General features: G+C 26.6%; 2 protein-coding genes across 2 annotated transcripts; one reads left to right on the top strand and one right to left on the bottom strand.

Annotated features, from left to right (window-relative positions):
• The first annotated feature begins 2784 nt into the window (after positions 1 to 2784).
• On the top strand, positions 2785 to 6126 carry LOC110626187 (probable fatty acyl-CoA reductase 4). The gene is made up of 10 exons (XM_021771968.2): positions 2785 to 2940; positions 3030 to 3133; positions 3582 to 3784; positions 3910 to 4010; positions 4157 to 4349; positions 4426 to 4587; positions 5058 to 5139; positions 5259 to 5528; positions 5646 to 5770; positions 5846 to 6126. The coding sequence occupies exons 1-10, from the start codon at positions 2862 to 2864 to the stop codon at positions 6000 to 6002; spliced, it is 1476 nt and encodes a 491-aa protein (XP_021627660.1). The 5' UTR covers positions 2785 to 2861; the 3' UTR covers positions 6003 to 6126.
• Positions 6127 to 6676: 550 nt separating this feature from the next.
• LOC110627165 (proteinaceous RNase P 2) lies at positions 6677 to 10796 on the bottom strand. Its single transcript, XM_021773427.2, has 6 exons — positions 9842 to 10796; positions 9279 to 9380; positions 8984 to 9156; positions 8640 to 8760; positions 7880 to 7948; positions 6677 to 7186 (listed from the first exon to the last, which is right to left on the bottom strand). Exons 1-6 carry the CDS (start codon positions 10745 to 10747, stop codon positions 6875 to 6877), a joined length of 1683 nt encoding a protein of 560 aa, XP_021629119.1. The 5' UTR covers positions 10748 to 10796; the 3' UTR covers positions 6677 to 6874.
• Between the last annotated feature and the right edge of the window lie 4187 nt (positions 10797 to 14983).

The raw sequence follows: 14983 nt of genomic DNA, 5'->3' as shown, positions 1-14983 counted from the left end.
AATGACATTTTTTAGAGGAGCATGCAACTATAGCTCTAACTACTATAAATAACCAATCACTTGTAGGCTTAGAGTTTCTTCTATTAGAAGCCTAATTAATATTATTTTATATTCTAACTACTCAATATCAAAAGTTTAATTAATATTATTTTATATTCTAACTACCCAATATCCACAAGATGGAGAAGGCAAGAGATAATTAATTTCTAAAGCACGATAAAAAAAAAAGGTTGACAATAATTTTGTATCCTTCTATGATCTTGAATGCAATGAGTAATGTCATCTTCAATATCTATAAATGCTACCTTCCACATGCATTATAGGGTGCCATCACAAAAAGGTGTGTCAATGAGAATACTGAAAATAAATTTTTTCTAATTAATAAATATTTTAATTTTTTATATATTTGATACCAAATCGTTATTGATCAAATTAATGAAAAAAATTAGTTTCTTTTACCTCTTACTTTATTTTTTTGTCACTCTATTTATTTAAATTTTATCATTTCCTCTACATTTCTTCTATTAACCAATATGATTTTTTCCTAGTTGATTTTTTTGTATGTCTTAATAATTGTATCCTCACTATTTAAAATTGAAAGGTTAGAATATGAATATAAATTTATAAAATTATTTAAATTATTTTATTTAATAATAGATAAAAAAAATTAAGATATAAATATAAATTTATAAAAAAAATTAAATTATTATATCCAATAAATTAAAAATATATTTTATTAAAATATAATTAAAAAATTACATAACAATCTCAAAATTCAAAATTAAAATTATGATATACTTTAAAAGTTCACTTCAATTATCTAAAATTAAAAATTAAGAATTTTAAAGTGAATTTACGAAAAAGTTCTGATTACTTAATTTAATAGTGCTTTTTTAAATTACAACTTCACTTTTTTGTTTAAAAAAATATAAAATTTTAAAACACAGCTTTCTCTTTTTTTCTTAAAAATTATAAAAGAATTTCATGAAAAATATATTTTTTACATAAAATGTTAATTTATTATTTTAAATAATTATTTTAAAAAAATCATTTTTCTCGTTTTAATTAATTTTTTTTTCATAAAATTTTACTTTAAATTATTACAGTGAAGTCCAAATAGGCTAATAATTTTGGATCCATATTCTCTAAACTCACTCAAATAACAAAAAATAATATATTTATAACATGACTTCTATACTTTATTATAAAAAAAATTAAATTTTACTAAAAATTTATGTTTTATTTTAAACTTTTTGCAAAATGGTCACTATTTTGTAATATTATAGAAAATATATTACGAAAAGAATAATAATTTAAAAGAATATATAAACATATTATTTCTTGAATTTTTTTTAAAATAATATTTATAAATAGATATTTTATTTAATAAATATATATTTACTAAAATAAAATGTTTCAACTTATGTAAATTTTAAATTTTAATTTGAATAATAAATTACAATTATAAATAATTTAATAAATTAAGAAATTTTTCAGTAATTCTATTATTTCTCTCCCTTTTAACACAATGAGAATTGTAGAAAAAGAGTGACGGTTAATAATTATTGGCTTTTATTTTTCAAGAAAATAAATTAAGGGAATTTTTAAAGTTGTCATTATGTAGTTTGAATAATTAAATTATTATAAATATTTTATTTTTATTCCTTAATATTTCAGAAAATGTTGCTTCTAAGTTATGAGCAGTGAAAATTATGAAAAGCTGCCAACTTAACTTTCACATATGTAATTTTTCAATTATTAAATAACATAAATTAAATGTTTTGAAATAAAATTATTAAATACCAAATAGATCTTAAAATATTTAAAACATTATGGATATTAAATAGTTTCCAAGAGAATGAAAAAAAAATTAGATATTTAAATTGAAAAAATCAAAATTAATATATTAAAGAAAATTTAAAAAGAAATAAAAATGGAGATTTTAATTTTCAATGGCAAACTTTTATCCTCTATTTGAAAAAAAAAATTATAAACTAATTTTAGAGTTTTTTTAATTCTTAAATTTATACTTGGAAAAAATTTTAATTTTTTAAAATAAAAGTGTTAAACATTTTAAATACTTTGCAAAAATTACAATTTTCTAACTCACTAAATTAATAGATTTAAAAGGCTTTAAAATTACATTTTTTGAATTAATAAAAAACTTAGTCGTACCTTGTAAGATTTTCTGCCTAACTTTTAAATTCTAAAAAGCAAAGTTACATATTTATTAGTAAAATAATATACCCACTGAAATTTAATAAAATTTATAATTTAATCTTAGTATTTTAATAACAAACAATTTAATTTTTAACATTTTGTTCATATATAATTTTTCTATTAAAATTTATTAGTAGATTATAATTATTTAATCTTTTCATTGCTGCTTATTCAATTAAATATAATTTCACAGTGAATTAACTATATATCTTTTATAATTTAAAAAGGTTAAATATATATATATCTTCGTATAAAATTAATCTTCTCAATATGTATTGCATGTATAATAAAGAAGCAGTTTATTTAGTTTTAACAACAGGTAAAAAACCGTAATTAAAATTATAATTTTATTAAATATATTATTATAAATAATAAAAAAAATTAAATTTTTATTAAAATAATAATTTTATAACCGCTGCTTTAATATTATTACATAAATTTTAAAATGCAATAATGTCTCATCATTTATATCGAAATTTCTTACACGTATAAAGTGAATTTGGAAAAGTAGGCATTGGTAAGAGAAGTTGTAAACTTGCATTTATATATATAGCAAAGCAAATGTTTTTCATTCACCAAATAATATACGTATACCAACTAGAGAAGAGGAATATCTTCTTCTTCTTCTTCTTCTCTACTCAATGGGGAGGGAAAGCATAGTTGGGTTTCTTGAGAACAAGACCATTTTGGTCACTGGTGCAACTGGCTATCTAGCTAAGGGTATACATATGCCCTTCCCATCAATCTCTCTCTTAATTATTTTTTTATTTATTTTTGTTATATGACAATTTTCTTTCAAATGGGTGCAGTTTTTGTGGAGAAGATATTGAGGGTTCAGCCAAAGGTTAAGAAGCTTTATCTTCTTTTAAGAGCTTCTGATGCCAACTCTGCCATAGAACGCCTAAATAAGGAGGTATTTTTATTACCTTTCTTTTCTAAAAAAAAAAAATAGTATAGTATTACTCGTTTTCATCCAATTTTAGGTTTTTTTAAATAATGGAAAAAGTAATTAAATTATCTAAATTATAATAAAATACTTCTTAATTTACTAAATTATCACTTAATTACTTTAATTTTAGTGATTCTCTCCAGATTAGAAAAGTTGAATAATGAAGAAAGAGAAAGAAAAATGATAAGATGGTTTTAGAAAATTATATAAAATAGTTTATATATCTAATAGAATAAGGGTAAAAATAACTAATATTTCTTAATTTTCAAACTGACTAGTAATTCTGAGGAGTTTTTACCAAATTGTACTTTTTTTAAAAAACTTGTATACTAAAAGGTATTGATTTTTTTCAATTTTAGTAAATAACAAGTTTTTAGTATTTAAATTTTAATTGATATATGTACATGAACAGGTGATAGGGAAAGAGTTGTTTAAAGTTGTAAGAGAAAAATATGGTGAAAGGCTAAATTCCTTTTTATCAGAAAAGGTTAGTGCTGTTGCTGGGGACATCTCTTTTGAAGACTTGGGTGTGAAAGATTCCCACTTGAGAGATGAGATGTGGAGAGAAGTTGATGTTGTGCTTAATTTTGCTGCTACTACCTATTTTGATGATAGGTAATCAAAAACCAACATCAAATTAATGTATATAAATATTTAAAATTTTATTTTCTTTTTTCTTGTAATTTAATTTAATAGAAACTTATTAGAGATTTCCTCTCTCTCTTCTGGGTGTTATGAAGATATGACAATTCCTTGGGCGTAAACACATTGGGAGCTTTGCATGTCATGAACTTTGCAAAGAAATGTCTTCAAATCAAGATGCTTGTCCATGTCTCAACTGGTACGTAACTTCTTTAGTTGCCTTTAATTTACCCACATTTATTGTTTCTCATAAATAAAATTGATAAAAAAATTATTTCATGTTACCGCATATAATGAATTTTATATCATAATTCAAATAATTGATTTTTTTTTTTCAATCATCAGCTTATGTGTGCGGCGAAGATTCAGGCCTCATTCTAGAAAAGCCATTTATCATGGGTAAAGCCAAGAAGGGAACTGATAAAATAGACATTGAAGAAGAAAAGGAAGTGATTCAAGAGAAACTAAGTGAACTCCTATCAGAAAATGCTTCAGAGACAGAGATTACACAATTTATGAAGAATTTTGGGATAGAAAGGTATCAAGGAATCAAATTAATTAGCCCTAGTTGTGATTACTATTTCTTAATCACTGATGAATATAATAATATGTAGGGCAAGGATGTATGGGTGGCCAAACTCCTATGTATTTACAAAGGCAATGGGAGAGATGCTTCTCATGCATTTCAAAGAAGATCTGCCCCTTCTTATTATACGTCCCACCATGATCACAAGTACTTACAAAGAACCATTTCCAGGCTGGATTGAAGGTTTAAGGTAATAAATAAGAGAATGAATCAATCAGTTTAGTTTAAATCGAATAAACTGAAATTTTAGTATATATGAAAATTGAATTGAATCGAAATTGATTGAAAATTAAACCCAATTGAATATTAATTCGGTTCGATATATTAAATTTAATGAATTTTTATTTTTTTATACTTTATTTTTAATATTTTAAAATTTAATTGAAATATTTTAATTTTAATTTATGGTCTAATCTTTATAATAATATAATATTGCTCACATTCGATTTTATTAATTTTTTCATAAAATTAAATCAAATTAAAATAATTAAAATTTTTAAAAATTAAAACTGAATCAAATTAAAATTTTAAATTTCGATCGATTTTTTCAATTTAAATCAAATATTAGTTAACAAAATTAAAAATTTAATAATTTTTAGATTAAATATTTATATTAAAATTTGTAAACCCATTAATATAATATCTATTTTCCAATGACAGAACCGTTGATAGTGTAATTGTGGGCTTCGGCAGAGGAAAACTTCCATGCTTTATTTCTAGACCACAATTAGTCCTAGATGTGGTGAGTTTATCTCTCTTTTCTTTAGTTTTCTTTCCTTTTCTTTTTTCATCTTTTGAGTTGAAAATCGCCAAAAATGAAAGAAAATGATGTTTAAAATAAGTAGTGATGATAATGTGCAGATACCAGCTGATATGGTGGTGAATGGTATTATCGTGGCCATGGCGGCGCGTGGGAAGCAATCTTCAGAAACCATTTATCATATAGGATCTTCATTGAGAAACCCTATCCAGTCAATAGATCTTCGTGATATTTGTTTTGATTATTTCTCTGAAAATCCATTGATTAACAAGAATGATGGAATGCCAGTCAAGGTTATCAAAGGCACCAATTTTACCACCATGGCCAGCTTCTACTTGTACATGGCAATTCGTTATCAGCTGCCATTGAAGGTCTTCAGTTTTTGTTTAATCATAAGCTCTTAAGTGTTTTTATGCCACAACAATTCTAAAAACTTGCATCATCATCTTGATAATAAAGTTTTAATATCTCTTTTTAATATTTCACAGGCATTGAGAGTTGCAACAATGGTGTTCCAGAGATATCAGAGCACATATGAAATTCTTGATAGGAAAATAAAACTAGTGCTGAGATTGGTAGATCTTTATAAACCTTATACGTTGTTTGAGGGCATGTAAGTAGTTTAACTCAATAATTCTCTCCATACTTTTATTAATATATATCACTTATGTGTATAAATGTCATGTAGATTTGACGACACGAACTCAGAGAAGTTGAGAATAGCAGCAAGAGAGACATTTCCTGAAGAAGCAGATGGCTTCAGCTTTGATCCCTTAGAAATTGACTGGGAGGATTACATGATAGACGTTCACATTCCTGGTCTTGTTAAACATGTAATGAAATGATCCCAAGGTCACCAACACCTTCAATTTATCTATCAATTGTATCATCCTTGGATATATTATTCTGCTTTATGGTTGTGCTCAAGTACTTTAATAATTGATCATCGTGAAACTCAATCGTATCCTATGACTTATCTTCTAATTAGTGCATTACCATTTACGTTCAAATATATCAACTCTATTCATCAGCTAGCTAGTTGCATTTTTATTTTTCAAGACTTTAGCTTTATTTGGCTGAAATTAAGTCAGGACTTCAAATTCCTAAAAGTTGATATATTTAATTTGTTTGATTGATCTTTTCTCCCCACCTCTCACAAACTTAAAGAAGTTACTTCTTTCATTTCAAGAAAAGTATCTTAATTAAGTTACTCCAACTAACTTAATTAAGTAATATATAGTTTTGAATTTCTAAAAAATCAAGAAAAAATACTAACTAAACAGATAGTAATTTTAACACTTTCTGAAAAGTTGAAAAATTTCTTAATTAAGTTACTCCAACTAAATAAGATCTAAGTAACTTATTTTCTGGGAAGTAGTGCAAACTGAAATAAGATTGAAAACAATCATCTTCTGTAATGGAGTGGACAAGTACAGCAGCCAGTTCAAGATAGGTTGAAGGGAAGAAGGATAGCTGCTGGAAAAAAACAACTAAATTTTATTCCTTAAGAGCTTTGCCATGTCAAAATTCCTGTAAGTAATCTTCTTTTTCCAATTAAAAGCATAGCGTTTTGTATTACAGAGCAAGAGGTAACCAAATTCAACATTGGATTTTATTTTTTTTTTTTTTTTTTGGTTTCTCCTTGTGAACCCAAAGGATTCAACAGAGGGTCCTCAAAGGCCTTTTATAAATGACACAAATTTCAAGGAAGATACAACTAGGAAATTGATGGAGATGGGGATCTTTCTTTCCGTTTACCTGTCATTGTTGCAGGTTTATTATCAGACTCTTGAAAAGAATCTTGCCTTTCAGGTTCACTATCGCAACTTGAAATACATTTTGGTTTGCAAGGGCTCAACAACTTACAACCGTTCCAAACGCTGTCACCATTCTCACAAGTTTCCATGCTCACTGCATCTTCCCCTGGTTCACCCCAAGCACTTGGCCTGGTAATGCAGAGCCAACTCTGTTTAGAATCCTCATTTCCATCACCTGCTATTGGCACATGCCATGCTCCTTTTTCCGACTCCTGAAACCGAGATAAAAGACGATCAAATATATGATTAAGCAATATAAAGGTTTTTGTTTCGCATCAGTAACATCAGGCACCAAAAAAACGCAGGTTTATGCTCATGTCACTTGCATGATTTATTGCTTAAGGGGGGAAAAAACCCAACAGAAACCTTGTTAACATCTCAATCTTATGTAGGAGAAAAGCGATAAAAATATAACATCAAGCATTCATAATCAGTAACCATTAGAAAATTGATGAGTCATACATATGAGACTGGAGCCCTACAGTTTTAACATTTATGGCATGTTCCCTATCACACTTCAGTTAAGATGTTAAACAATTAGCACTAGAGTGAAACAGTATAATGCACAAATACCATGTGCACGAAGACAATTATCCAACCGTTCTCCACTTCTAAAAAAAGGAAATCATGGATACCAATATGATGCTTAAGCCTTAACAAAAATTTGCCCTGATGTCCAATGTTTAAATTCTATCCGTTAAATGACTTACATGCCAAAAATAAAATTTTAGAAGCAGCAAACACACAAGGACAGTAGACTATGCATGTAAGAGTTCTCCCAAATAGTTTTTGCTCATGCAATAACATGTCTATTAAAACTTTAAATTACACAAGTCAATATCACTCATGATTATAATGGATTTCTCATAACATATCATAGAAGGATGTTGGCTTGGAAAACATACCTGGATTACCACAGAAAATGGTCCTGGCATATGAAGTTTCAGGTTCCCTTTCATAAAGGTATATCGAACCTGCAAACAAGAAATAAGGGAATTCATCAATAGTCATAAAGTATGAATCTAAAACTGAAATAAACTAAAAAGTTGTAAATGTAAGCAGGATAATCTTGAAAGATTCTTGACCAGGAGGCACAAAATTACTTCAGTAAATTACTATTGCATATTAAAGCAGCATGACAAAGCCTCATACTCAATTTCAAAACAGAATCGATCACTTAATGAAACAAGATGTATTGAAAAGATCAACAAAACTAATTCATTCTTTCCATAATTCTCCAATATACATGTTAGAATAAATACATTACATACATGTTGCTTAAACCCTAAAAAAGGGTCTAATGATTCAAACTTATTGTACACTTGTGAAAACTCCAGATTTCTGTGCTTTATAATATAATAAAATATACACATAAATACAATATGTTAAAATTTTATATTAGTAAACTGATACACTAACAAAAGAAAAATATCTTGTGAGTGAGCGTGATAAGATATGAAGGAAAAGCGGTATAGCCAAATCCATCACAAGATCATTTCAACTTTCAAGGTTTAAGTAGATGCATTCTCACTTGTTTGCAAATACCTTTTTCACCATCTTGAGTGGAAGCAACAAAGATCAATGATAAAAATAACTAACAAATTGACACCACAAAAATAAGAACACTAGATCACATATGAGATCAGATTCTGATATAGCACTTACTTGATGTCTCTCTTTCCACCTGAGAAAGAAATTGCTTCCCAGAAGTTCAAAAATATGATCCCGCATCTCATCATTAGTAACAAGCAAGCACCTCAGTTTTACAGCAGCATATAGCCAATACCTGAATTATGGAAAAACTCATTAATATGAACATCTTATTACTTAAATTTGTTAATATGAACATAAAAAATAAATAAATAATAACACATGCAACTAGTAAATTAGTAATTAGGGGAGCACTAGCATAATGTTCCAAAATCAGGTAATAGAAACTATGCGCAGTAAAATACTGTCCAGTTGGAGATAGGACGAACACACACAAGAGTTGGTCAAGATAGTCCTACCAATCATCATTTGAACCATGAGGAGTTGTATAAAGAACTTCTTTTTCTATCCACTCTTGAATCAGTTTACTGTGAGAAGGATTTTCCAGGAGCGCCCGAACACGTTTATTATGCAAGACAATAAGAGGCCAGTTCCCACTCTGACCATACAGCTCTTTCACAACAGCATCAAGCTGCTCTATAGCAATTTTGAGAACATCAGTTCATTTGAATCACATAAATGGACAATTAAAATGAAAGAAACAGGCTATATATAGAGATAAAGGGAAACACTAATCAATTCAAAGTGAATAACCTGAGAAACACTAAATCCGCCTTCTGCAAAGTTTTGCTGATAGAGACCAACATTTGCTCCATCTACAATTGCTTCATAATTGGGATGTTTGTCCAGCCAGTCCTATTGTAGAAGATATTAAAACAGAGAAGGAAGAAATCAACAAAAATTGTAAGAGATTTAAAAAAATTCCCAAAAAAATGAAATTATCATGAAATGGCAGTGCCTGTAAAGTTATTCATATTTTAATTTCATCGAGACAGAAGGGATGACCAATATAAGCATGAAAATCTACATTTTTAAAGCTAATGTGTTTCTTCTTGCTACATGCGTTTGAAGAAAGAAAGGATAACAGCATGACAAAACAGGGGAGACATCACACTCACAAAGTCACACCCCCCAAACCAAAAGAATCAGGAAAAAATTCTGTCAGCATACCAAATAAAACACCAAGCAAACAGCAGATGACCTAATTGATAGGCTGATAGTCATTACTAAACGACATGAATGCCTCAAGTCAATCAGCATAAAACATCAAATCCTCAAACTTTGTTCTGTATATCTCCAGATTCAACATCACAAACCTGAAACTCATTAAAATAAGCTTTAACCTCCCTTTCCATTGCCAAACCAGCAACAGATGCCGCAAATCTCTCAGTCTCCGTATCATCAATATCTATACGAGCCAGATGCTCCCCGCAACAAAAACATTTTCCATCATTATCCACATTTCCTCTCCTCACCACCCACCTCCCCTTCCCAATCCACCCAATCCCATGCCACCCGCCTCCATTTCTTGTAACTGCCTCTCTCACCAAACCCACGTTCAATTCCTGTCCATTATGCTCAAAATTCTGAAACCAATCCTCAATTATCTTTGCAGTCTCCTCCCTCACACACCTAACCGTCTTTCTCAATTTCTGCAAGTACCCATAAAACCTTTCCTCATTTCCAGTCTCCGCACTCACCTTCAACAATGCCGCAAGCTCTGTCTCTTCCAAACTCACTCCCATACTTTCCATATGCACCTCCACCTCATACGCTTTGTCAGCCTCCAATTTGTCACAGAAACATAACAAGACCGGATCATATGTCCTCAACCGCGGCAATTCATTATGGACACCCATATTCTTAACCAAATCAAAAGCATAATCGCCATCTCCTTTTGCTGCAGCAAGTCTGGCAACAGCAGTGATCGATGCTTCATTGGGTTTGATACCATTTGCCACCATATGGTCAAATACGCGAACCCCATATTGAAGCGCAAGCTCTTTCGTTGACGGGTCAGAGAGAGAGATAGAACAGAGGTATAGAAGAGTGTTGAAATGGTGCTGGCTGAGACGGGTGTCGCTAGAGACAGCGGAATCATAGAGAGAGACAGCAGAGCGAAGGTCTTTGGATTTGGAGAAGAAGTTGAGATTATAGTTGAATTGGGATTCTGGGGTTTGGTTTTTATTCTGTTTCTTTTTCTTGCCTTGTGCGGTGGCCATGGATGGACGTGAAAAGCAGGGTTTTTGGAGGTGATGAGGAGAAATTCAAAATTGAAAAACCCTAATTAACTCTCGAAGACATTGCCACGTGTAGTTGGGCCTAATACTTTTGGGCTTTTAAACATATAACTGGGCCAATGACCAATGTTTCATGTTTTTTAGCTGGCGGGCTTGGGTTTCTTGGGTTGGGCTATCATGATACTCATTCAAACTTTTTTTATTGTTTTTTTTTTTTTCTAACTTGCTCAAAACAAATATTATTGTGAATTCTTTTATTTGTTAATTTGGTGATGAATACAATAGGCCCACTTGAATATATTTCTCTTAGTATGGGGACCCATCTTTGTTTGAGAGCCTAATTTTATTATTTATTTGCATTTTAAAATAAAAATTATTTATTTATTCCACCAATGAAATTGTTATCATACAAAATTTAATAAAATAAATAAATAAATCTAAAATATGTTACCATAGTGTAGTCTCTTTCAATATGTTAAAAGTGGAGAAGTCAAACTATTTGTTGCCTTATTTTTCTAACCAAACAAGTGGATATGGCAACTTACAAAATCAACATCTTCTCTTTTGGCACTTTTTTTTTATTAGTTTTTAATATTAAAATTGACTATTTTATTTTTTTATTCTAAAATTTTATAAGTTGTTTTTTTTTTTTTAAAAAAAAAAAAAGGGATTGTCAATATCAACACCCACAAGTTGAAGTTGCAAGTGTGTTTGTATGAGCATATTACAATAAATTCTTTTAGAATTATAGGATTTCAATCAATATAATTATTTATATGTCATCTCATAAAATAATGTAACACAATTAAATATCTATAGCAACTAGATGTGCTGTGATCATTTTATTATTTTTTTTAATTTTAAGCTATGAACAATTTTTTTAATTTTTTTAAAAATAATTTTTCATATTTGAAACATTTAAAAAATTTAATTAACAAAAATTAAATGAAAATTTAAGTTATTTTAAAGAAAATAAAAAATTATTTTTCACACTTTTTAAAATTTTATTAAGATTTATATATATATATATATATATTTTATTTTTTAAATTAAAATTAATTAATAAAAAATAATTAGTTATATTTTTAAAAAAATATTTTTTTAAAATATAAGTTATGTTCCACAAATAAATCTATCATAAATTTCATATTTTAAAAAATTGTTCTAATGTTAATAAACTTAAAATTAATTGATTATATTTTTTCAATAATCAATTATTGATGATAAAAGGAAAAGGATAATTCAAAACTAGCCCCTTATCTCATTGGATTTACAGTAAAAAACAAATCAGTTTTAGCCGATTATCTCTTGAGATGAAAAGGTGATAAAATTAAGCTTTATTTTTACAAAAAATGAAATTTTTGGGTAATATTAAAAAGAAAAAATTGTATAAAAAAAATCTACAACGTAGAATCTTATAATTCAATTAATGATAGAGAATCATATAATTTGACCCTAATAATAAAATTAATATTTTTTTTAAAATAAAATTACTGGTTATATTAATAACATTTTATTAAATAAAGAGAGATATTATGTCAAATAAATTGACAATTATCCCTAATAAATTCTCTAGTTAAAGTATGAGCAGTTAAAGTAGTATTACGACGAATCCCTTTAATAGAAATATCAGTTTTAGAGTTTAACAAATATTTACAATCATTTAAAATCAAATTTCTGTATAAGATAATTTTGCAAAAATATTTCTCAAATGCCTGTCTAAACCCTGTGTAAGATAATTTGGTAAATATACTACTTCTTCTTTCTCATCTCTCGAGTATAAATCATTAAAGGTTTTCGGCGACATAACTGAAATATTTTTCATATCATACTCTTTATAGTGGCCAACAAAATCCCTGACCAATTTAGCTAACGTCTCGTTATAATAATCAGAATGAAAGTCTTTAATCAGAATCTAAAAATCAGAATGAGTTCATTATCTTGTATCTCCTTCCAAACGATTGTAAAACCAAAAGCCCCCCATTCCCTATATTTTCAAAATTAACATTATTAAAAAATCAACACAGACATCTTTTTGCCTTTAATTTCATAATAGATATCCCTTTAAAAGATGTCATAAATCTGTCAAAAAGATCTGCATATTCTGAAAAATAATTTGATTGTATATGAAAAATATTCTTATCATACATAAATCATAAGTAACAATCAAAATATTTCAGAAACTCTTAATAGGGACAACAACGTAATATTTTATTATAAAATTATAATTTTTATTAAAGATTAGCAAAGGCATCAAAATAAATTACATTAAAATTATTTAGCTTTTGGCGTTGTTTTAGTTATATTTTATTCATTTTATTTATTAATTTCTTTTTTATGAGAGCTATGATTTTTAAATATTAAAAGTGTTTAGTTATAGAAAATATATCTATTTTTAAAATTAAAGATTATAATTTTAGCCAGATTAAAATTAAAAAAAATATTATGTGAATTTAATATTTCTAGAAGAAAAGGATTACCCGTCAAATACGTATCCTACCTACTACATGATAATTTTTTGAAATTTCTCCTATTAGAAAAATTGAATTATTAAATTTAGCTAATTTATTCATTTACTAAATAAAAATTTATTATATAGTTTTTATGGTATTTATAACTCGTTAATTAATTTTTTATTTTTTAAAAAATATATTAAAATATTTATAAATTTTTAAAATATTCACTAATTAATTATTTTAGTCTGTAAATATTTTACATTTTAATTTTTATAATATAAAAAATTATTAATTAATTTTTTAATTTTATAAAAATATATACTAATTAATTTGTTTATATCAAAAGTATTTAATAGTTAAAATTAATTGAAAAAATTAATTAATTAATTTTTTTATAAAAATATATATTAATTAATTTTTTTATATTCAACCTATGTTAAACACTTCTATAATATTTAACTGTTAAAGTTAATATAAAGATTAACTAATAGATTTTTTAAAATTTTATAAATTTTTTAATATATTTCAAAACAAAAAAACTGACTTGTGAATTGTTTAATAACACTAAAATTAAATAATAATTTTTACTAAATTATTTTTTTTTTATCAAAATTAGGTGAGATTTTGCTTTTTTTTTTCCTAAAAAAATTTGCTAATTGGATATTTAGATAAAGGCAAAAAGAAAATTAAACCCTTAAACTTGTTAGTTTACAAAATTTTGGGTGGATAAAGAAAAATAAATTGTACCCATAATTTAAAGTTTAATCCTTATAAAAAATTAATTGGCATAATATATTGCAATTCATAGAATTTTTATTTTTTTCAATTAGTCATCAAAGCCATATAATTTTTATTTTTTTAATTAGTCATCAAGCCGTAAATATTTTAAGTTAAAATCAATATTTATATTGAGAGTGAATTTAAATATATTCAAGAAAAACAAATATCGGAAGTATATTGATATTTCCTATTTTCACATTTTAAATGTTTTTTTCCATAAAATAATATCACGAGCTTTACTTATTTAACAATTTATGCATAAATGCTATACAGTTGTAAAATATATTTAACCTCGTAATAATATAAAATTAAAAAAATGAATTAATAAAGTTTAATTATATTATATTTATTAAATACTGATATGTGATCCAAATTAATGATATTAGTTATTTATTTATAAATAATACAAAGATAAAAAGTAATTAACATGATTAAAGTAATGATTTTATAGTATCTTTTAATATATAAATAATTTATATTACTCAATTATTAATTATTCTTAAAAATCAATAAATTCACTTTAATAATAAAAAAACATCATATAAACACTGCCTGCCTACGTATTTATGGTTTTGGGTTAGGTCTATTTAGACCAAATGTTTGGCAACAACTTATATATATAATTAATTAAGTTTCCCTATCTTATTTAAAACGTGTAAATTGTGCAAATTAGATTTTTGGTATTTGTCAATGTTAACATAATCCTTCAAACATCATGAAAATGAAAGGCACTTGCTTTTCTTTCTCAACTTCAATACCATTGTTTGCCATTCCGGTTGAAATTTGTTTTTTAAAATAATAAAATTATAAATGCTTGTTGAAAAGTTAATATTTATATTATATTTAATATTTAATATAAAAATAATAATTTTTTAATTAATTGACTATATCAAAACAAAAGTCCTCTCCTTGTTAGATCCGTGGCTTTCCCTACCTTTTTATAGGTAGGAGAGACTCTGGCCACCACTTCCTGGTTCAATCT

This window comes from Manihot esculenta, chromosome 11 (genome assembly GCF_001659605.2).
Source record: "Manihot esculenta cultivar AM560-2 chromosome 11, M.esculenta_v8, whole genome shotgun sequence".
NCBI lineage: Eukaryota > Viridiplantae > Streptophyta > Magnoliopsida > Malpighiales > Euphorbiaceae > Manihot > Manihot esculenta.
The sequence above is the reverse complement of the archived record's forward strand: the minus strand, read 5'-3'. Positions and strand labels throughout refer to the sequence as shown.

What these genes read in the sequence shown, in the direction of transcription:
- LOC110626187 (XM_021771968.2), top strand. Translation starts at nt 2,862, where the DNA reads ATGGGGAGGGAAAGCATAGTTGGGTTTCTTGAGAACAAGACCATTTTG. An exon ending in GCTTGTCCATGTCTCAACTG is followed by an intron (nt 4,011 to 4,156) that starts GTACGTAACTTC and finishes TTCAATCATCAG; the next exon opens with CTTATGTGTGCGGCGAAGAT. An exon ending in GTTATCAGCTGCCATTGAAG is followed by an intron (nt 5,529 to 5,645) that starts GTCTTCAGTTTT and finishes AATATTTCACAG; the next exon opens with GCATTGAGAGTTGCAACAAT.
- LOC110627165 (XM_021773427.2), bottom strand. Translation starts at nt 10,747, where the DNA reads ATGGCCACCGCACAAGGCAAGAAAAAGAAACAGAATAAAAACCAAACC. An exon ending in CTTATTTTAATGAGTTTCAG is followed by an intron (nt 9,381 to 9,841) that starts GTTTGTGATGTT and finishes CTTCTACAATAG; the next exon opens with GACTGGCTGGACAAACATCC. An exon ending in CATGGTTCAAATGATGATTG is followed by an intron (nt 8,761 to 8,983) that starts GTAGGACTATCT and finishes TCCATAATTCAG; the next exon opens with GTATTGGCTATATGCTGCTG.